We start from the raw sequence: 22,444 nt of genomic DNA, 5'->3' as shown, positions 1-22,444 counted from the left end.
TGACCAAATGGAAGAAAAAAAGAGGGAAGGAGGAGACATTTAGAAAGAGATATCAAATGTTTCTGAATTTCAGAAATAATAACATTTAGGGGAATCAAACAGGAGTGTTTGGAAACATTTACACCCTATCTTTAGCAAGAAAATTTAGCTAGTGGGAATTTATGCTGATTTTAACACAGGTTGCCATTTATTCTTATATTTTTGTGTTTAAGTTGCTTCTAGTTTGAGAAACAATATAAAGCATAAAAGACCACTTGCTATGTATCAGGGAGGAATCTGTGGGACATGTAAAGCCATAATAATTTCATGCAAGGTTAAAAAAAATGACACAAGTATGCTTTACATTAGAAGATCAAATCGGTCACAAATGCCTTCAAACTGAATTCATCTTTTCAGCCCTTACACTATAACAACCACTGCTACTGAAAACCCACAGTGAAGTTAAAGAAAGGACAAAGTACATCTTTTACCTGTATTTATTTACATGGGCAACCTGATCTAGTGGGTGGCATCCCAGCTCCTGACAGGTGGTCTTTAAGGACCTTCAAACCCGAACCATTCTGTGGTTTTGTGATTTACAAAACACAAAGAGAAATCTTCACATTAAAGTCACAGTTAAACCTCATACTAAACTTAAATAAGTGTCCTACTGAAAAGTCAGTACCTTCATCTGATTTATATTTTTAAAATATAATTCAGCACTACCACATTTACAGACTATTTGGGAAAGACTTTATACAAAACACAAAAGAACAAATAGAAGACCTCTCCAAATGTATTTTTTTAGTACCACTTAATCTCATAAAGTGATAGCATCACTGGAATATACTTTTGCCTAATCTGCCATATGTTTCACATTATGCATAGTTATTATCATGAAAACTTTGCTTGTTTTGCCAATCACTTTTACTCTTTTACCAAACCTCCAGTTGCTATAGGATTCAATACTTTTTCACCAATATTAAAAATGCTTTTGTGCAAGTGTCCAACAGAATTGGAACATAATTGCCAAAATAGTTCACCCTGTACTGAAAATTCACACAAAATTGTTCATGCAGGAAGCAAAAATTTAAAACACAGTCATGTCTAGCTTTGAAGTACAGCATACTTAATGAAAGCAAAGTTGCTGGTTTTCGAGGACTCTGGGCTGTTACAAAAAGCTTCTGTTTATAAATATATATATAGAATATATATAAAACATATGTATGTATGTATATAAATACACACATTCTGGAATATTTATAGAAACTTTTACGTAGGCTACGTGATATTAATAACTATGTTAAATGTGCTTATTCAAAATCTTTAGATTTCTTTCAGATCATGCAGTGGTGATGCACGGCACTACAGTCCTTAGATCCAGGAGTTGTGATTACTAAGGAGCTGATGATGACTACACTAACTGTATGGTATCTACTAACTTTCTCTAGTGGTAATAATATTTTTGGGCAGACTGTCAACAGTTAGTTTCTTTTTTCAAAATGCATTCAGAAGAATTGAAGAGATGTTTTTTGAGAAGGGAGGTCATGCTGTGGAGAATGTGTTTCTATAGTGGCACCATTTACATGGTAAAAGTTTTAAGGAAAAAGTCCCACCCAAATGAAGGCAAATGCCCAAGCCCTTACCACTCCCATCTAGGCTTCTGGTAGAGAATATACTTTTTCTGAATGACTTTAAAATACCTCAGTATCCTTAAAATATTCAAACATTTTTAAAATGTCTATAGCTAATTTTATGCCAAAATTATTCACTCACTTATCCAAGACAAGTTTGAATGCCCAGTTAAAAATAACAATAGCAGAATGCATGTGTTTTACAGGGCTCCACATCTCTACAAAATAAACAGAAACTCTTCTCCCATTTTGCTGCTCAACCTGAAACACACAGTCAAGAGTCTGATGGGAAATACAAATGAACATTCAGTCTTGTAGCAAGTATCTCATAGATACATGAAAAGAGATCTTTCATATTCCCAACTGGTGGAAACATTTTTACCATGAATACAGATGCAAGGTTGATAACATCTCTGTTTTTTTAAGTAAAGCCTTTGTTTTTTTAAGTAAAGTATGAGGATTATCATTTGCACCAAGTACTTTTTTCTCTCCAATGCTTAGACATAGCAGCAGTGTAAGAAAATATGAAAAAGGAAGTAGAGTGACTGGTTACAGGACCAGAGTGCCCACCCAAGATGAGCTGTATGAGCCACACTGGTCTAAGAAGAAAATGTTGTTTTTTCAGTGTTCGTATTGAAGTTGGAAAACATCAGTGTGGTTCTTATGGGATTAAAACAGACATCAGTAGACTGTAGACATTCCATGCTTTTATCAATATTTTCCTTTTAATATTGAACAATTTAGAACAATTTTTCAACTGTTCCACTACTTTATGAGTTCTCTTACAGCATGTATATAACGGCCTGTTCATAGAGATATGGAATTAGATACAGAATTAATGTCATCATTATCTTTCTTTTTGCGTGTTCAAAAATAATAGAGGACTCTACTGACAAACAGGCAGAAATTAATCCAAGATGTGGAAATATGGTTGTAGACATGTATACCTATAAGCTACTGTCAGATAAATTTTTTATTCATCTCTACTTGCGTAAGAAATAGAATGTACCATTTCCATTTTGTTCATAAAGGACATGCGCAATATAAAACACAACACAGTTATAAATGTCTCCCAAACCCACTTAGACTTTAGTTTAAACTCCTAATAATTTTTTCATTGATGAATATGTGACCATAGTAAAGTCATTGATCTGGAACTGTTAGAGCATCAGAGCTATTCTTTACCTCTGTCTAGCATGCTTGTAGCAATACATATCTCCTAATTTCAACCTCCTTACACTTTCTGTTCAACAGAAATGTTATCTTCCTTATCTGCTGCTAATATTTTCAATGTTTCTCCATGCAGAGTAAAATAAAGTGTTAAACACTCCATTTACTGAATATATTTTTTTCTGCATATTTCCCCTGTTTTTTAAAACCACCACATTGAAAATGTTTGAACTGCACTTTCTAGGTTTTAAAATCCTTTTATTCAAAGAGATGAGTAGTACAAAACCATATTAATAGACATTTTTCACCACCCTAACTAAAACTGGACAAAAGTAAATTAAAGACTGTGTGTTTCCAATGCTCCAGTTTTCTTTGGACCACTCTTCATGATTCCAAGTACAATACTTCCATAAGTTTATACAAATATGCACTTTATAAAATGAAAGAAAATACGAAATAACTGTGGTTCATGTAACTTCAGCTCTTGACAGATACAAAAACAATAGTGAATAGTTGTTTGCCATGGATTATACTCACATCAGCGTAATGCCCCTTCATATCACAGCGACTGCATTGCTTATTCCAATAGGCTCTCTCAAGACATTCCCTGAAATAGTGGCCAGGCAGACAGCAGTTCAAACAAAACCGTGCTGGGCAAGTGTTTTGCAGATGACCTCTTTCTGCACACAGGCAACAAGGGGGAATTTTCTACAGAGAAGTACAAAAGAAGTATCTTAAGTAAGTACATTTCAAAAGATTACATAAAACAAAACAAAAATTCCACAAAAGATGAAATGAAGAAGAAGTCATCCTAAACGCTTACCAGGAATTGCATAGAAATTTTGTTACACAGAGAAACTGTAGTGAAGGAGAACTATAAATAGTGAAAAACTGCATAGATTCCCAGTACTTTATTGTTTTGGACATGACATCAGAAGCACATATTAAATTCTCTAGAATTACTTGCTCAGTGAACACAGCAAAAATTAACATTAAATTGGAAAGTGTATTTCACTCAGAGAAGAAGTGTTTGGTACTCTGTATGAACACTTATCTTTTAGGAGACTTCTTGAAAGCTGGAAAGTGTAAGTGTATCATAGGAACATGACATACAGCATGTGACACAACATACTGGAATTGATTGCAGATATTATGTGTCCTATAGACCACCGCACCGGGTCTGGCTGGAGTAAATTTTATTCAAAGCAGCCCATATGTGGATGTGTTTTAGTTTACTGACCACAACAGTGTTGATAGCACACTGATGTTTAGCTGTTGCTGAATGGTGCTTGCACAGCTTTTGAGGATTTCTCTGGTTCCCACACTAACCTCCAGCCAGCAGGCTAGGAGTGGGCAAGAGTCTGGGAGGGGGCACATCCAGGACAGCTGACCCCAACTGACCAAAGACATGCCCCTTACCATATGACATCATGATAAACAATAAAACTAGGCGTGGGGGCATGGGGAGGTCCAAAGTAGACATTGCCTTTGCATCTCTTGATTTTTTTTCTTTCCCTATGAGACTGTCTTTATCTCAATCCATGAGTTTTTCTTGCCTTACCAGTTCTCTCTATCATCCTACTGGGGGTGGGTGAGTGGCTGGATTGGAGCTTAATTGTTGGCCAGGATCAGCCTACCACAACCACTCAGCTCCATGCCTCGTGACTCATGCAAATACACACAGATGGCCTCTTGGACTGGCAAATATAAAACCGTAAAAAGTACGCTGGGACCGAAGACCTATCTGTTTAAAGACATTTTTTCCAGTGATGGAGTGCACCTTCACTCCATTTCAACTGTCCAGGATGTAGTCACAGGATACATGCTTTCAAAGAATTTGTTTTATGTCAGTATTCAAAATCTCAGTGTAGGTAGCATCCTCAGTGAATGAGGTATGGATTTTTGCAGGCTTTGTTGCAGGGACTGATAAATCCAGACCCTCATGCAACTGCCATCACTTGTTCACAATACAGCGATTGAATTTTAAACCTCTAACTCATGGACAAACTTTCTAAATATTTGGCATCTATCCAACCTTCTTAAAGTAATTTTATCTTGTCAGTAACTTTTAACATTATTCATATTATGGTTCATTATACAGACATCTGTTTTCATTCGTTTACTAAGGGTGATTCTTGGATTCCTTAATGTTCTTGTTGAAATAAATTTTAAAAATATTTTAAAATATTTTAAATATTTCCTAAAACTTGTTCTACAGTATAAAAAAGATATACATACCTTGTACTGAACTCTCTTTCTAATCTGTTTGTACTCATGTTTTTTTTTCCATTATAAAAACTAAATAAAGTAATCATCTTCACAAAACAACCAGTTATTTTTATATAGGAAACTGATCTTGTGCAAGCTACCATTCAACTTGGAGCAATGAAATAACAAACCACTGAAGCAAATCTTCTAATGGCAATCAGAAAAGAGAATCAGAAACAACAGCTGTATCTACAGGCAATTAAAATATTGCACTTACCTTTGGACCAGGACAGTTTTTGGACAAATGACCTGGTCTACTGCAATTTCTGCAGGTAACATTTTTCTCAGCTGTGTAGTACCGCACGCTTGTACGCCTCACACTTGCATAGTTACAGATCTGTGCCTGGGGAGACAAAAACAGAAAAATGTATTTATCATTTGAGATTCTATGGCACAACGTTTGCTAGAAATTCATAAAGTTCACTGCTGGTAGTGTTCAGTTAGGAATCTAATTTCTTACAAATACAATTTGCATATCCAGGTTTGAACTGGATAATTTTCTTCTAGAGAAACTGGCATCATCTAGAGAAAAATTATTGTCTTGTTTGAACTTCCACTTCAGGACATGCTTTTTTTTGCTGTTTAAAACTAAAGCCATGAAATTTTGCTTTCACTTGATTAGTTGAGACACTTTTACTCACTGTGCTATTTCATGATGAACTGGAATTTTTCCCAGAATGCAAATATAACTAAGATTAATTGCAAATGCAAGTTACAAGTTCCCTGGCACACATTAAGGGAAGCTTCTTGGACAAAGTACAATGCTAAACAAGTCTAGACCAAATCTGCAATTTGCAATTGTAAAGAATGATTTAAAAAAGGATAAAGAAGTTAAAAGAGAAGCTGGAAAACACCCTCCCTCTTCAAATGACCTCATACATACTTTCTGTTTATGCAGACAGAACTGAAAATTCTATCTTCAAACCCTATTGCTTAGTAAGCATCTAATTTTTAAAAACTGAAAAAAAGATTATGGACAAGTGAATGGAAAAGGTGCAAAATACCAGTTCTCTTACGGGAAAGAGATTATAATTTCACTTGATGATGTCTCTTGGGCAATTTGCTTAAGCTGGGGAGTTGGACAAGATGACATTTTGAGGTCCTTTTCAGACTAAACTGATCTTTGATATAAGCTTTTCTGCACATTGGAAAGAAAAATCAGGAGATGGACCTCCTAGCTGCAGCTTACTCTTCCTGGATACTATCATACCTTACACAAATGCCTCAGGTTACAGCCTAATAGTACTAAGGACTGAGCTGACTCCTTTTGCTGGAACTGCAGGAAGACTAACTAACCATGGCAGACTTATGGTGACACCTGCAGGAACAGGGATCTAGCTGACATGAAACAACTACTGTGAAGAGACTGGAAAGGATGAACTGATGAGTTCCTCATTGCAGAGGAGCTCTTGCTCCCCTCATCCTCTCCCACCACTGTTTGTGTACCTTCTTCAAGAAGTGAACGCCCTCCTAATAAATGGTAGGTCAGGATTAACATGCCATTGGAAGGATATTCTTAAGACTTCCACACAAAAACTACAGACGGGATTTTCCAATCCTGTTTATCTTGCTCTGCTTGTTAATAAACATAAAAATAACAATTATGGAACAATTTGGTTCTCTGTGTTACCTCTAAGTCTTTATTACTGATGGACCAGTCCACATCAACATCCCCTGAAAAACAGAAGTACAACGAATTATACTTAATTTGCATGGAAATTTTTTCCATAATGTGTTCAACATTATGATTACTGCAGTTATTGAAAGTGATAATAGACTTTGAATGTACCAAAAGGGAGAAAACTTGTTCTATTTTCAGAAAAGAAAAGTTATCAACTTACTCAGCAGTAAATCTGATTCACCTTAAAATCAGCATAGGTCCAGCTATCAGGTGGACTATATTTGATACCACTATCCTTTTCCTCTTACTCCTCTATACTATTTGATACCACCATCATAATACTGACCCCCAACCTCCCAGGTATAAATTCAGGCAAGCTTTAATTTGTTCAGAGTCAGGGACTCTAAAGCTTCTCATTCCAAACAGTTCTCTATAACTTCATTCATGGGCATGGCCAGCTCAAGACCTCAGGCTGACTGGGTGGGAGCATATGGAACAAGAATTTAACACACAGCATAAAATATACTTTGTGAATTCAAAAAATCTGTGTCTTCAGTACTGCTTTCTGACTGCTGCATGCCAAAATGACTTTATGCATAACCACAGCAACTGTAATCTAAGTAACTCTATTTCATAACAGGGTTTGGTAATGTGCAATAAATCAGGACGACACACTGAATTAACAACTGTCACACTATAACCTTCTCACACACTGACTTTGGACTGGCAGAAATAAAAAGAAAAAACGAAAAAGAAAATAAAAGGCAAAAAGCTAAAGGAATAGGGATGCAGTTAGAGCTGTTTAGAAATTCTGCATGTCAACACTGTTTACTTCTTTTGCTGTGCAAAGACAGCTGTAACACCACAGCATCTTTCTTATCATCAGCAGAGGATTCATGTCAACGGAAGTACTTGCTTTACCTATACTTCTACAGTAACAATTATAACTTGTGTGTAAATAAACTCTGTGTGTTTGCAGGCTTTTTAATGCCAAGTGTCTTATCCTGTTCCCACACCATAAATCTGAAGCATCTCTGTGTCACCAAAACAACATCAAGGATCACAAACATTAAAAAAAAAATCTGTTTTTGATTGTATTTTTCATTTGTAGTGAAAGACAGATGATTAGAAATTACAATAATACAATCCATAATGTCGTGTCTTACTCTTTTTATGGAAAAAGTCAATAAATAAAATATGTAACACAATATCTAGATACGAGGTATGTCACTTAAACATACAAATACTTTTTAAAGCACAATACCTGTTTGCTGCTGTTCTTCGTCCAAAAGTCATGACTAACAATAACTGTTCCTTTCTCAACAACACTCTAAAATATTTTTTTGCAACATTCACCAATATCAACAGTCATAAGCATCACCGAGACATTACCAATAACTTAACTGGCCTAATGTAAAGCAATTCAAGTGATGTGTTGCATCTAAGTCGCGGTACACAGAGGAAGTGGCTGAGCAAAAACTCAAATGAAGAACTACAAGGATACTTCATCCAACTATCATTCAGGATAACAAGAGATACCATAATGAAAGATGTTATTGTCCATATATACCTGGAGACCACTTCTTCCAGACTGTCTGGGTTGCAACAGAGAGGACAGAAGGGGTAGCATTGTGTCAGCTCTCTTTAGTGGAAGCTATTCATGGATATACCCAAAGGAAAATTAGGCCTTTTGGTGTCTAGTCATTAAAAGTACAGAAACACACGTACTGATATATTTCAGTGCATTATTTATTAATTGGAAGCTTATTAAGAAAATTCATTCACAAAGAAAAAGATATTTGTAATTCAAATCAGTACTGTGAATGCCATATGCAGAATGGTTGACAAGCTACAGATCAAAATTACCAGCAAATTAACTCCTGTTAATCATCAGACATGTCCTTTCTAAGGACAAACCAACTAAGTTTCTTTTCTTCACTGTCAAAATTCCCAGCTTCCCAAGGAAAACCATGACTCAAAAATTCCTTGTGTTAGAAACTAAAATTGCTCAAATTAACAAATATATACAAGAGCTTTAATGCTGAATGAAACATCGAAACAAAATCTTCCTTTTTTAAATGTTTGGTTACCCCCAAATTAAGTCTATTTCACAACAGAATGTACAAGTCTTTATTTTCAGTCACAAGAAATGCTGAAGACTAGAAAACGTAGGAAGAAGAATGTTTCTGCAACCAACCTGAAATCTTTCTTTAGAGACAACGTACAAGCATTTGCAATGATTTTTCTCATTGAGCGCAGTATTTTGTCTGGCACAAAATCGTGGAATAAATCATGAAACACTGCTCAAACTGACAAACAAAACACAATTACAGTCTTTGGGTGCTGTAAGTATGTCTGAGCCCAGGCCACCTCCATCAGTCCTTCTGCCCCCTTCCTGGCTTTCAGTGCTGATCCCGGCCAGCCTGTTGGAGACTCCTTTGTCTTTTGCTCTTCCTGGTGGGTAGCACCTCTAACGTTTAACTCCTTGATACAGAGGACAAGTCTAAGACCACAGACACAGTACTTCTTCCTATGAGGACATGGGTCATAACTTAATGTCTTTCTGTCAGTGCCCAGGGGAGATGTTCAGGGACCATCTTCTGGGCTCACTCCACAACCTCAACCAGAAGGCTCAGATCCCCTCCTTGGGCTGAGAACGTAATTTTGATCAAAGCACTGACATAAAACAAACTCATATGCTAATTACTGAAAATTACGCAATTTAGCAAACAACTTGTTACCTGATGTTCTCCAAGGCCAAGCCAGTACAATGTGAAAGCATTTCATTCTTTTCTCAGACACACACACACAGGGTGTTTGTCTGCCTCAAGAAATGAGGTTATGACTACTTGCCTTCTACTTTTTACAGCACCTTAGTGAAGTAGCAATTTAAAAACTATTCAGATAACCTCTGTCAAGACTGTCCTTGCTCTGTGAAGAGATTGCACATTTTGCAGACACAAAACAGACAGTACTTAAAGAGTGCAAAAAACCCTCCCAGAATAGTTTTAATTGTTATATTATCCTTCCAAATCTTCATTTCTAAAGGCTCTTTTTTAAGAAAGATTTTTTAATTAATTAATTTGACTGAGATTAATCTTGGTACTGCAACTGAAGAAATAAAACTGACTTTGCCATATGAACTTATTTTTACACTTGGAAGAAGAAATGGCTTTGTCAATTTGCTGAACATGGAATCAGATGAGGGAAATGAGGGAAAAAAGAGGCTAGAAAAAAAATGATGTACAGGACACAAAATAAATGCAATTTAGATTAAAATGAAAGCTGGGGGAAAACTGCAAGTGTCTTCTTTTATGAAGTACTACACTTTGGCTATCCTGCATCCCCTTACAAGAGGATGAATAGTAAGCAACAACTTTGCTTTTATTTAGAAGAAAAATTTTCAAAGATCATTAAGATTCACATGTATCACTCCACCAGCATGAAAATGTAAATTTCAGAGCAGGGATCATCGTGAAGACAGATTTACGACTTACGACCACTGTTCAATATGCATTCAAGCTTTCTCTGTTTCATTCCAGAAAGGGGAGAGGCGGCGAGGAGTGAAAACGATGAGTAGTCAAAAACTGGAATTGCCAGAGTAACAACCCATTTTAACAGAACAAAAAAAATGACTTGAAATAAACAGCAAATTATTCAGAAAATATCTGTATCTGTTGTACCACTGATGGTCCTAGCAACCAGACATACTGCCCCACCAAGAGCGGATGGCCTTGCCTAGATTTTCACCTCTGCCAAAAGTTACACTTTTCTATTATTTATTTCTATTCATCAGAACTAAAAGAAAACATGGTCCTGTTCTCTGCACAAATTCAGCCTGCCCTGCAAAGGTTTTTTTATTACCACATTTAATAACACTGAGAAACGGTAGATCCGGGACATTCAACTTTGCAAACAAAACACTACCTTTTCCTAAAGTGTAAAGACAAGCGTTTTTTTCCATTCCCTTCCAATTTGAATACACATGTAGTCATGTATTTTAGTTAATGTATTTTATGATAAATCCACTGAAACAGGGTGTTTCAATCTGTGACAGTATGGTATGCAGCCTGAAGGGCAAACGCGTTTCAAAGTTGGGCTACAAAAATTGGATTTTGACTGCTAATTAATACAAGCGCATTATAAGACCTCTATAGCACAGGACTGTTTTAGACTTCTCTCTGAACAATATTTAATATGTCAGGATACAGCTTCTGGCTGCCACTGGAGTAACAAATAACAATGTAAAAGGTCAACCCCCAAAAATGATCTAGAATTTGAAGTATTTCACATTGTAATACTTTACATGTATCTGAAAAATCCTGTTCACATTTGAACAAAAGTGATTTATGTATTACTGTTATATAATCTATCACAGTAAGTTTCCTATTTTTCTTTCCAAAAACACAGAACGATCATGTGAAGTTAGTAGTGCACCAAAACAGAAATTGAAATTTGTTCCCCTCATTAATTTTGCTAAAGACAGGAAATTCAAATATCTACGCAGTAGCACTTTCCTTTCTGCTCTAGAAAGATGTATTCCAAGTATGCAGTCAAATACCTATATGAATAAATTTTGAAACACACGCATGCCACACAATCTTTTGAAGTAAATGTTTTCTCTGCAGGCACTGAGAACTAAGTGTGACCTGACGACAGAGCAGGTCCTCCTCACGCTGCCTGAAGGTCCTGTTCAAACTGCATCCGAATGAAGTGCAGCCCAGGTACATGGTGCACTAAAACACTGCTCTGGTTTGGAGTGAGGGTGCCTGGCAGCCTGAATGATTGCAGTGCAACCAGCAGATTTTAAAGCACTGTACTGGGAGACCAGGTGTGGCTCCACATCAAAAGTTCAGGTTTCTTGCAGTTTTAGCAGCCGCTGGTAGCTCCATCCAAACACAGACAACTTCTTGCAGGGTACCAGAGCTGCGACACGCTGCAGCCACAGTGGGTGAAATCCCGTGTGTATCATCCTGTTTCTCGATTTAACCACTCTGCAGAAGGAACAGAATTTACGGCTGTATTTTTCTTAGGGACTTCAAGGAACCTCTCAACCTTTCTTTAATGAGTAAGAATTTTACTTAAAAATGAGACACCTGCTGTTATAATGGATTATATGCCAATACCTCTAGCACAAAAAAACATTAAGAGAGATTTGTGAGATTAAGAAAGATTCCCCCACAGAAATCGCTTGATATTACTGACAGAAGTTTGAGAAATTTTTTCATGACGAGGAGAGACTCTGCTGCCTCTTCCCTTGATATCTTTTGCGTGAGTGCATATATATTTATGCAGTGTATGTATCCACATATATATAAATGCCGTAAGAACATAGCAGAAATCTTGTTTTTTAGCAACCTTTCTCTAATCTGTCATGATGTTTTTGAAAAGCATCACAAAATTGGAAATTTGTCAGTGAACAAACAACAAAACTCAACTCATTTTGAAATGAATTAAAACATAAGATCTTGATTCAAGCAGAAGCAGCACTGGTCAAAAGATTATCCCATTTTAAAAAGAAAAAGTAACCCACACATCTGGAAGTCCTGAATAAATGAAAAGACAATGACAACCAAGAAATCAAGCCTGTTAAAGTAACTTTAAACAAACTTAAGCAGCCACTGCCCCTGGGAGAAGACTTAACTGTCACAGCCAGAGAATAAAAGTCTGACGGTTGGGGGCTATAACATGGTATTTATAATCCCTAGGCAGCATGTTCGGCTGGGGCCCATGGCAGGGGTAAAGCTGCGATTTTCAGGAAGGCTCACAGGTCATGAAGTTTAGGAGTGTGAATTAAGAGTATGTGATCAAGCAGAGATGTGTGCTTTTCATATTTAAAGCAGATATTTAAAAACACAAGAATCACTCAAAGATTAGCATTTTTATTGAACGTTAGTCGTGCCATACAGCCATGCATTTCAGCCATGTATTTCTTTTCTGCAGAGCTGAACTCTTAACACAATTTCTGTAATGGCAAATCCTGCACCTTCTTCTAAGCTTATGCCTTTTTGCACCTACATCAACTACTTGCATTCTTTTGACTATGTGTGGTAAGATGCTTCACACACTAAGTGGAATAAAGTGTGCAGTGAATAAGCAAATGATAATGTAATTCTGTAAATCTTACTCCTCAAGAATACTAACAAATTATTAAAATGCAAGCACACATTAAAATACAAATACATAGTGTGCCTTTTCCAACATGTAAGTACACATAATTTTCTGTATTATGCTGTAAATACTGCTTCTGTTAGGTTTGACCACTGTAGTAATGTTAATTCACAAAACTCAGTGGCTCATGATTTTCAAAGCTTAGAGCAACATTTGCGGAACAAAGTACGTTTTTCTCTCTTTTTGGTGGGTACAAGTATAGGGACCACAGGAACAGTTAAATTCATGGCATGGTTCGTCTACCACACAGTCGGGGGAATTCTTTAAATAGAGCCTGTCACTCTCTTTGCCCATCAATGGGATTTCCTTCTCAAACTGCTGATTCGTTCAGGTACACAACAGAGGAAATTTCAGTTAACCTTTGTTTCACCCCAGGGAGAAATCTGTCTGAAAAGTATAAAATGAATAGATTAAAAAAAAAAGAAGAAGAAGAAAGAGAAGAAGAAAGAGAGGAAGAAGAAGAACGACAAGAACAAAAAGTAGAAGAAGAAGAAGAAGAAGAAGAAGAAGAAGAAGAAGAAGAAGAAGAAGAGGAAGAAGAAGAGGAAGAAGAAGAAGAAGAGGAAAAGCTGCAGTTTTATTCTTCCTGGTGTTCACAGCAGTCAAAGTTAAACAGAGAAAAGGAGGCAAACATGAACATTTTATTCCCACCAGTGAATAAGGTATAATATATGAATTAGAAATTCCACTGTCTGTACTGTGATTTCTAATTTAGAAAAGGAAAGACTGAACACAAATCTATTGTTCTGACTGGATACATCAAGAATTCACTTTCTGACTGTTTCCTATATGGCTGAAAAGCACTAAGGACTAGCAGCTTACATTGAAGTGAAAGCTTTTTTTGCTGTTTGATTAAGTTGTCTTAAATGCCTTTTAGATTCCACCAATCCTTGTTGAAAAGAAAAATAATAAATGCTAAGTCAGGATTACATATGAAAAAACACATACACAAATAAAATCAGAAGTAAAGCCATAAAATAAAGCAAAGTTTTAGGATAGATTACTGACGAAAAAAATGTGGCCTTATCCTGTTCTAAGTTACTCATTAAAAGACTTATTTTGAGATATAATTTCAACATAAAAATAACCATTTTCATTTTCTATTGTCATTCATCTGACAACAAGCCTGCAATAATCACTCCAGTATCAAAAAAAAATCCACAGTAAATCTCCCTACCCAACAAATTTTCGTATGTCTGACTGCAGGTAAAACTTGTGCAATATGGTTAAGGAGCACGGGAGGCTGTAAACTGCATAGCTTTAGCTTCAGTGGAAGTGATACTCTGACATTTCTTATGGGATCAATAAGATGTCAGGAGCTGATTCTGTAGTACATTACCAAGACTATCTTAGTATTTTAAGTGATTGTTATCATGCAGTAGACTTTCTAAGTGGCAATACATAACTTCATCAAAGAAGCAGTCATAAGGGAAGTTGGAGGCTTTGGCAGTTGTATAAGCATGCAGAATCTTTATCTCTTAATCAGTACTTGAGGAGTGGTATCTATTGTAGTCATTAATATTACGATTCCAGAAGCCCAACCAATGCATACACATTGTTTTGATAAATTTACAGATTCCTTCATACAGTCAGCTAAACTGGAACTCGGCTCACGTCCAGGACCGGAGCCTGAAGAGTACTGTTGGTCACTTGCAGTACAGTTTTAAGAGAAAATCAACAGTTGAGACTTGGGAATCCGTTTTGGCAATATATCACATCTTTTTGTACCAATAGAGAATAAAGAAGATATAAATGTAAAAGGTGAAAAGAAATCCATGAAGCCTGATTTTAATGAGGCTTGTGGTCTCTGTTACGGTAAAGTCATTGTGTCTGAAAAAAATAGTGTAAGAGGTGTGGTAGCATCATCACAATTCTCCACGGAATAGAGAGGTATCCAGCTTTAAAACTCCTTGGAAATGATTCACTCATTCTTCAGCTGAAGCACAGACCTAAAACCACAACAGACCAACTGTGTCCCAGCAAAATAGCATGTCTCTTTTGATGTTCCTATTCAGAAGAAATATGGAAATAACTACCTGAGTGTGAAGAATGATCATGTAAACAAGTATCTGAAACTAATAAAACTTAAACTGGGCTCTTGTCTCTATTTCTACATAAAAATGAATTTAAAATGAAATTTAAAAAGTATTTAACACAGAAAAAGATCATATTTAAACTCAGGGCGATTGACAATCTTTGGGTATAGGCTAGAATTTAAGTATTTAGGTTCAACTTTCATTCACATTGATAGCTTGCCCATTTGGCAAAGACAAGCTAAATCATCCCAATTTCTTCCCACCCTGAAGGTCAGACAAGCCTCCCTTGCAGTGAGGTGGAAAAAGAACACCTCTTGGAACACGAAAGGAACAGCTGTGGTGTATCCAGGATGATGTAGGGCTGATGTGCTGGAATAGCTCCTAAGACGGCAGTTCTTTTCCTCAGAGCATTCAGACGAACTCTGCAGTGTTTAATGTATCACTAGAATTGGAGATTGTGGTTTGACTCCGATTTGGCACTTCCACTGTTTGTAAGAGAAGTAATTCATGGGTTGTTAACATAACAGGACTTAGACTTTCGCTATAACTTTTAATGTTTTTGAACTCTTACACATTAAGTGGTATTTTCATGAATATGAAGGAAGAGAAGTCTCAAAACTTCTAAAGATACAATTGGAAGTGTTAACCCCCTTGTACTAAAGTGTAACACTACCTAAAAAGCCCACTGGTTTTTAAAGGTAGTTCAGACATCAGAAGTATTTACAAACTGTCAAATATTAAACTAGAACAGAACATGACAGATGCTTGCACTGTCTTTACCTCCAGATGAAATCCTGAAGAGTCTGATCATTACCACGTTGCAGATTACATTTATTCAAAGCAAAAATGAAGTCTGAGTTAGAGCTAACACGGGGACCTGGAATGGGTAAAATCCAGTTGCTTATATTCCTAGTTCCTCTTTTTGATCTTTCTAAAGATCAGCACAAACATGGAATAGGAAACACATACAGGAGTTCCTGAAAAATATTCATAATGAAACCAATATAATGCATCTTAGTTGCAGAGATTAATTTCAGTTCATGGATTTCCTATACACCAAAAGGTCCTTCTAAGACACTCCACCTCCTCTCTCATGCTCTCCACCCCCGTTTCCCAGCAAGGAGGTATACACAGCATCCTGGCCACTACATTGCCTCCACACTACGTCTTCCTCAAACTCATGCTTGCCAAGAAAATTAAGACATGAGAAGTGATCCAGTAACAGTCTAAACCTACTTAACATCAAGTAGTAACAAAGCACTGATGCTGATGTGTAAAAACATGCAGTTAATTTATGAGAATAAAACTTATGGGTTTAACACTCTGTTCTTACTTTGGTCTTCATAAGCTTTTATGATCTGCATATCCAAAAGCATCCACCACAAACACTCTCACACCAGGGAGACTAAAAAGTCACCTCAACAACGTCAGGGTTTGTAAGCATGCATCAAGATTGTGTTCTGGCTCTTCTGAGAGTCACTGTCATGGGGAATCTTGGTTTGTCCTGGCAAAGATGACACACTGCTCTCAACTAGCTGTGAAGCTTTGTAAGTGTTTCAGATTAACAGTACCAAACAGCACTAACATGCTATGGACGCCTTGGGATTCATACTTTATATCATGCTTTAATGGGCAGAGATAGAAATATAGGAAAATAACTTTTTTTTTTTTTTTGGTATACCTTGTTCCATTTGAAATTAAAACATCCTTTTCTCGGGAACAGAAAAAACAACTGTGATGGAATTCTTTGGAACATCTTTCTTCTGTTTGTAATAGAAAACATGGAGTTCTCCAGAAACATTTCCATACGTTTTTTTTTCCCCTTAAAATGATAGCATAGCAATAAGAAAAACCTTCTTACTTTTACCAAAACCAAAGTGTACTTTAATTATGTTACTAGGAAGAACAACTTTCTTCCAGACCTATTAAACTTTAAAGCTCTCTAACATAATGAACTTTTCAAATAATTAAGGTCCATGAGAACTGCAACCCTTCACAAAATTCCATCATAAAGCACGCAGGGAAAGCACATTAGAAAAGACAGGATCAACACCTCCAAAGTTGTTGGAACTGGCCAGTGTGGCTCCAGTTCCCAGACTATCTATGCATTTTGTTTCCACATACTCAGCTGTAAAGTGAAGTGGCCATGAATTTTTCAACCAAGAAAGTAAAATCTTGTGTGTTATACTAGCCTGGGATTATTGGAGTCTGAAAATAGAGAAAGAATTTGTTTAAGATAGCAAGGACTGGTTAAAGCGTTCGAGTAGGAATTACTCGAAAATGCTGACACCGAAAATGATGTCATCTGATTCTAAACCCATGCATCATTAGTAATACTGTGGACGTATAACGTAAGTCAGAGGAAAAGTAAACTAAACTTTCACTAAACTGCAATTAGACACGAGCAATACATATGCTCTGAATGCACTACTAACCAAGTTTCAATAACCAACAAGCATTAAACTAGAACCATAGTTATATAACCATAGATATATAACATATCCTGTGCTCTAGTTTATACCTATAGTGAAAAGAAGTGTAAACATATTTTGTGCTGGATGCGTTTACTGCCCTCATAATTGTACTGCAAGCAATTTGTACCAAAATTCAGAAGTCTTGTTCTATAAAAGCATATTAAAAATCATTCAACTTTTCCATTTGGATAAATAACCAATGGTGAATAAACGCAAGATCAAAAAAGAAGTGCCTGGACCATATTATCTGCGGTGGATGAAGCTCAAGTACTCCCACATTGTGAACGCAATGTTGATGTGTTCAAGATATAAAATAGTTGCATGAGAACAAGCAGAGCTCACAGTGATTTTAAACATTTAAATTCTGAGAGTTTAGCAAGTCTTTGTTGAAAATGAATCAGACAACAGAAGTACTGAATAGTTACGGTGTACATAATTATTTTTAAACTAGGACTTTAACAGACTTTTAATAACACCTTTTCCTGACATGAGAATTGGGCAGTGGACTTTTCCTACTTGAATTTATAGTATTTGCAACTCTCAACATTTTACTGCTACTTTAGGAAAATTCCAAGCAGTCTGTATGTGTTTATTTATTTATTGATTAAAAAAAATCATTTATATTTTGAGTAAAACAAAATTTTGTGCTTTTTTTTTTTTTTTTTTAAAGAGTGGTATTCTTGAAGATTAGCATTTTTTTAATTCAGCTTGAACTTCATGTATGGGACTGAGATATCTATATTAATTCGTGAAAGATGATTTTTTTTTTAAAGTTGTGATTTAAGTCATTCTTTTGGATAAAGACTAATGAGTCTAGCCTACATACATCAAGTGAAAGTCCCTTACACTGATCACTGCAGTAGAGTTATGATTCTACTGTGCAAAATTATTGAATGTACTTTCCATATTGCAAGTCAAAGCAATAATTTCTGAAATCTTTGATTCAAATTTTCCCCATTTCTCTGCCTAAAAGCAAGGGATGTCTGAATCAATGATTAAAGGGCTGGTTGTGAGACAGATTCTGCTTCTACCTAGCAACACACAAAAAACAACCAGTCCTATCACTGGAGAAAATTATCAATGCCTCATTTAAAATGTGCAACCACCCAAATTTCCTGAGCAGTGTGGTAGCTCGTTGCTCCTTTAAAAACAAATAATACAAACACTCTCTCTAACTCCCACCTTCTTTCGCTAGACTGTGAGTATAGAGGAAGGAGACAAAAAAAGAAACAAAATGTCATGTCTGAGACTGAACCCTTCACTTGGGCATACACTTTGAGCTGGGAAACTGAGTCACTGCAGATCTCATGAAGATCAGTTCTATCTCTAATACAGTCTTGGAAAGCTTGGAAGTGGAAACATGAGACAAACCTGGTCAGAGAGATTAATGAGTGGGGGCTGCAGCATTTCACACACAACTTTAAAAAAGACCAAATAGATTTTACAGAAGAAAACAGAAGACAACTCATAACTACCTTCTCATCTTCATCAAGTTATCAAAGGTACTGCACAGGACTAGCACGCTGAGGGGTACTGCATGGGTGGCAGTATTAATGCTTGTAGAAGCTTTGCAAAGGGTCAAACAGTAGTCCTGTCTTATTTGTCATATCTTTGTAATGGAATGGTAGCCATACCTGACAGATTGTATTTGGCATGGTCTTACCAGGCTACCAAATGCCCTTAGCATAAAAGGTTGTTATTTTTTTTTTTAGCCACACTTATGGTTTTGGTCATGAATCATGCTCTAGATGTCTTCACCTAAACCTAAAAGAAACTATGGATGCAGAAATTATTTTGTCTGGAATAAATGACCAATCTAGGGACTGCTGTCTGCAGAGACTATACTGGTCAGAAATTGCATTTCATTGTATTAGTGAAAGAGCTGCACTAGCCAATGTCCATAACAAAGTCCAAATGGGCTAATCCACACAAAGAATATGAGACCTGATTCTAAAATCATTTTACATACATGCCTAGTTCTGGTGGCCATAAATTATCAGAAGCTTTGGCTTTGACACTGAATGCATGTAAACCAAATATACACCATCAATTAAAAAACAGGCTTACAATACTCTTCCCATGTACTCACCTTCTAAAATTAAGACAGGATAAAAGGCAGCAAAATACTAAAATGTGTGGCAGTTAAGAACTGCGCTAAGAACAACCTCAAATAATTTTATTTCAAGTCCTTGTCACATTAGCAATGAAGAAATTCCTGGCTGCTAGTGTTAGTCTCACTGTTTAATGTATATCAGTGATTCAGAAGATACAGTGCAATAGAATTCAGAAATATGTTTTGCATTTAAAAAAAATACTGTACAAATTTGAAAATAATACATTAATTGTCAAGAAAATGTGAAGACAGTATATATGAAATGCATTATTTGTACATTTGCTTTAGTTTAGTCTTGTGTCAATAGCTTAGTGATAATGTAGGTAAAAAGATGTTTGAATTTTGTTGTATTTTTTTTTTTTTTTTTCAGAAGTGCAGAGGGAAGTATAGGAGAATGATCATCTGGAATTTGTTATCCAGTGAGACTTCTGAGATGACTTTAGAAAATGAAAATACAGTACAAAAGTAGAAATCCATGTATTCCTCAGAAATGCACCTAAGTAAACCAATTATTTAAACAAATTTTTCTATCATTCGCCTGCAATTTTTAACATCAATAAAAGGAGTGGACCATCTACTTACTATTAATCTCAGAAGGGAATGCAAAACCCGCCTCCCTCTCTTAGAAATATGAAGAATGATAAATTAACTCCTTGCTTGAAGAGAACATATCTAAGAAGTTGTAGAAACACTCGTTTCCTTCTTTTTGCCATTGTCTCTGATGACATGCTTTCTGAATTACATACCTGCCTCCAGCCTTCATTATTTTTGTTTCATTATAATGAAGATTATACTTTGACTTCCAAGGTTTTTTGCCATTATGCAATCCTGCAAAACCATTGCAATCTCTGTGTCATAATAAAAATGACACATAATTCTTCCACATACTTTTTTTTATCCATATTCACTCTCCCTCCACCTGCCACACAATGAATGAAAAAAAATGCCAAAGAGGAAACTATTTCATATTCAAATAGTGTGGAGAACTGGAGGGCCCATGAAATCCAAATCAGATTTCACTACTGTTATTGATTTTAAGGGGAATGCTTCGTTTGGAGTATCTTGGTCATTTGCAGCAGGGGAAACAAAATGGAAAATATGAATTGCTTAATCATATACAGTATTTTCTCTGTTAAAAAACTATCTAAGCGATAAAATATCCACAATGACCGCTTTTTTAGTTAAGTCTCCATTTACGTTATGAAGTACACATGAAACTTCACTGAAATTTGTGCTAATTTTGAGTAGCTCGATAACTTGCATAAGGACTCCCTGTATGATTGACATTGCATAGATGGAAGTTTTATGATCCTTCCACGGTAAATTGCAGAGGACTACGTTCTAATAATGACTGTGTGAAAACATAAATAATAAAACAAAGGCTAGACTGTGACCTCCTATTTCCGCCCCTTTCATTTCTCTGGCAGAACAAATAAGCCACAGAGCCGGCTGCATAAGCAAGCTGAAGATCCCTTGATGTGAAGGAACTGGTGGGTGGCCCAGCTGCTTCTGAACCAAGCCCCTTCCGGACCCTTTCCCAGAGCACCGTGTCCTTCCCGCGTGGCACCAGAGGCTGAGCTGCTTCTGGGTAGATTTGGGGTGATGGAACAGCAGGCCTGGCTTGGGAGCACCTTCACCCTTTCGGACAAGCCAAGCAGAGATCGGTCCCAACTGGGGACAGGGCCTGAAAACTGAGACCTGGGCATCCCAGAATGTTATCTGTCTGGTCATACCGTGGCTTGCTGTGTGGCCCCAACTTCATTTTTTATGCCAATCTCCTCACAGGGCACCAGGCACATTTGCTGAAAGTTTACACACGTACTTACACTTTCAAATGGTGTTTCATGCAAGACCTAAAGTACAGTTATCATTTTGGACATCTGTGGCATCAATGAAAACAACACAAATAGCAGCAGGGTTCCTGTTTAACAAAAAAAAACATTCAACTATTTTGTCACGAACACATTTTACCTGCTGCAATGTACTGTTTGCTTCGACCAATGAAGGCACTGTAGTAATCCCCTGGGGTTATTTTGGGCACAGTTTCCAAAGCTTTTTCACATGACTGCAGGTGTTATCTGCGTTGAATAACATAACCTTTTTTTTTTTTTTTTTTTCTGTTCTTTTCTTGTATTCCGTTATTCTTGCACTCAGACAAATTTTAAAAAATTAAGTTTCTGTAAATACAGTGTTATCTTAACAAGTTCAAATATTAATAGACTATTCCCCAGGGGAAGAAAAGCAATATGTTCTAAAGCAAGTAGCTGTACATTTTGTAGAAGATGGCTATTCTGAAATTAAGAAATGCAAATGATTCTACAGTTTATGTGCCTCAAAGTAAAAATAATGATATTAAATTTTAAAAAGGTAGCACAAGATATTGCTGCTTACGCAGGAGCATCAGGATGCTAAGGAACCCAAAGCAATCCTCGGTCTAAGGTTTTCAATGGCACAGACTAGTGATCACAGGATGCTGGTGATACTCTCCAGTTACCCTTGGCAACCCTTCTCAACTGTAACGATGCTGCCCTACAATAGCTTTCACTGGGCAGCTTTCTCTTCACTTAGCTGAATGCTTTGGGACCATCTGCGTCGGAAAGCATAAAAGGCCAGCCTGCCTGTGGGCCCGTCACTCTGAACACCACCTCTCTGACCCCGATTAAATACAACTTTCAATCCCTTTTGTCCTCCCTGTTGACTTCTCCTATTAAGGGAGCCCTTTGACAAAGAAAGCGGAAGAGTGGACTAAGTGCCCCCAAGAAAGGTGATGTCTGATACTGCTCAACACAAGGATTAGCAAGCCAATACATAACAAAAGCTAGTCTGGGGGAGGGGTAAAGAGGAAGAGAAAAAAATGGTTTTAGCCAGGTCTTTGACTAATTCAGTAGGTACACAGTTCAACAAATAGCTATACAACAGGCCTGCTCCGAGAGAAACAACTACCCAAGAACAATAATTTGAGGAGATACCTTTCAACA

The 22,444-nt window shown here is 36.6% G+C and overlaps 1 protein-coding gene across 7 annotated transcripts in view; it reads right to left on the bottom strand.

The window, feature by feature from the left end:
* Positions 1-22,444, bottom strand: part of ZCCHC7 (zinc finger CCHC-type containing 7) — a 115,025-nt gene that overhangs the window by 31,438 nt on the left and 61,143 nt on the right. For all 7 annotated transcript variants that reach the window (XM_068666263.1, XM_068666264.1, XM_068666268.1 and 4 more), the window contains 3 exons: positions 6,682-6,725; positions 5,269-5,394; positions 3,321-3,491 (listed from right to left, as the gene is read on the bottom strand). In XM_068666263.1, coding sequence (XP_068522364.1) covers positions 3,321-3,491; positions 5,269-5,394; positions 6,682-6,725 — 341 coding nt within the window. The remainder of the gene's footprint in view (positions 1-3,320; positions 3,492-5,268; positions 5,395-6,681; positions 6,726-22,444) is intronic.

The sequence above is a fragment of the Anas acuta genome, chromosome Z, assembly GCF_963932015.1.
Source record: "Anas acuta chromosome Z, bAnaAcu1.1, whole genome shotgun sequence".
Classification (NCBI taxonomy): Eukaryota; Metazoa; Chordata; class Aves; order Anseriformes; family Anatidae; genus Anas; species Anas acuta.
Note: the sequence above shows the minus strand (reverse complement) of the source record. Positions and strands in the feature narration are given on the sequence as shown.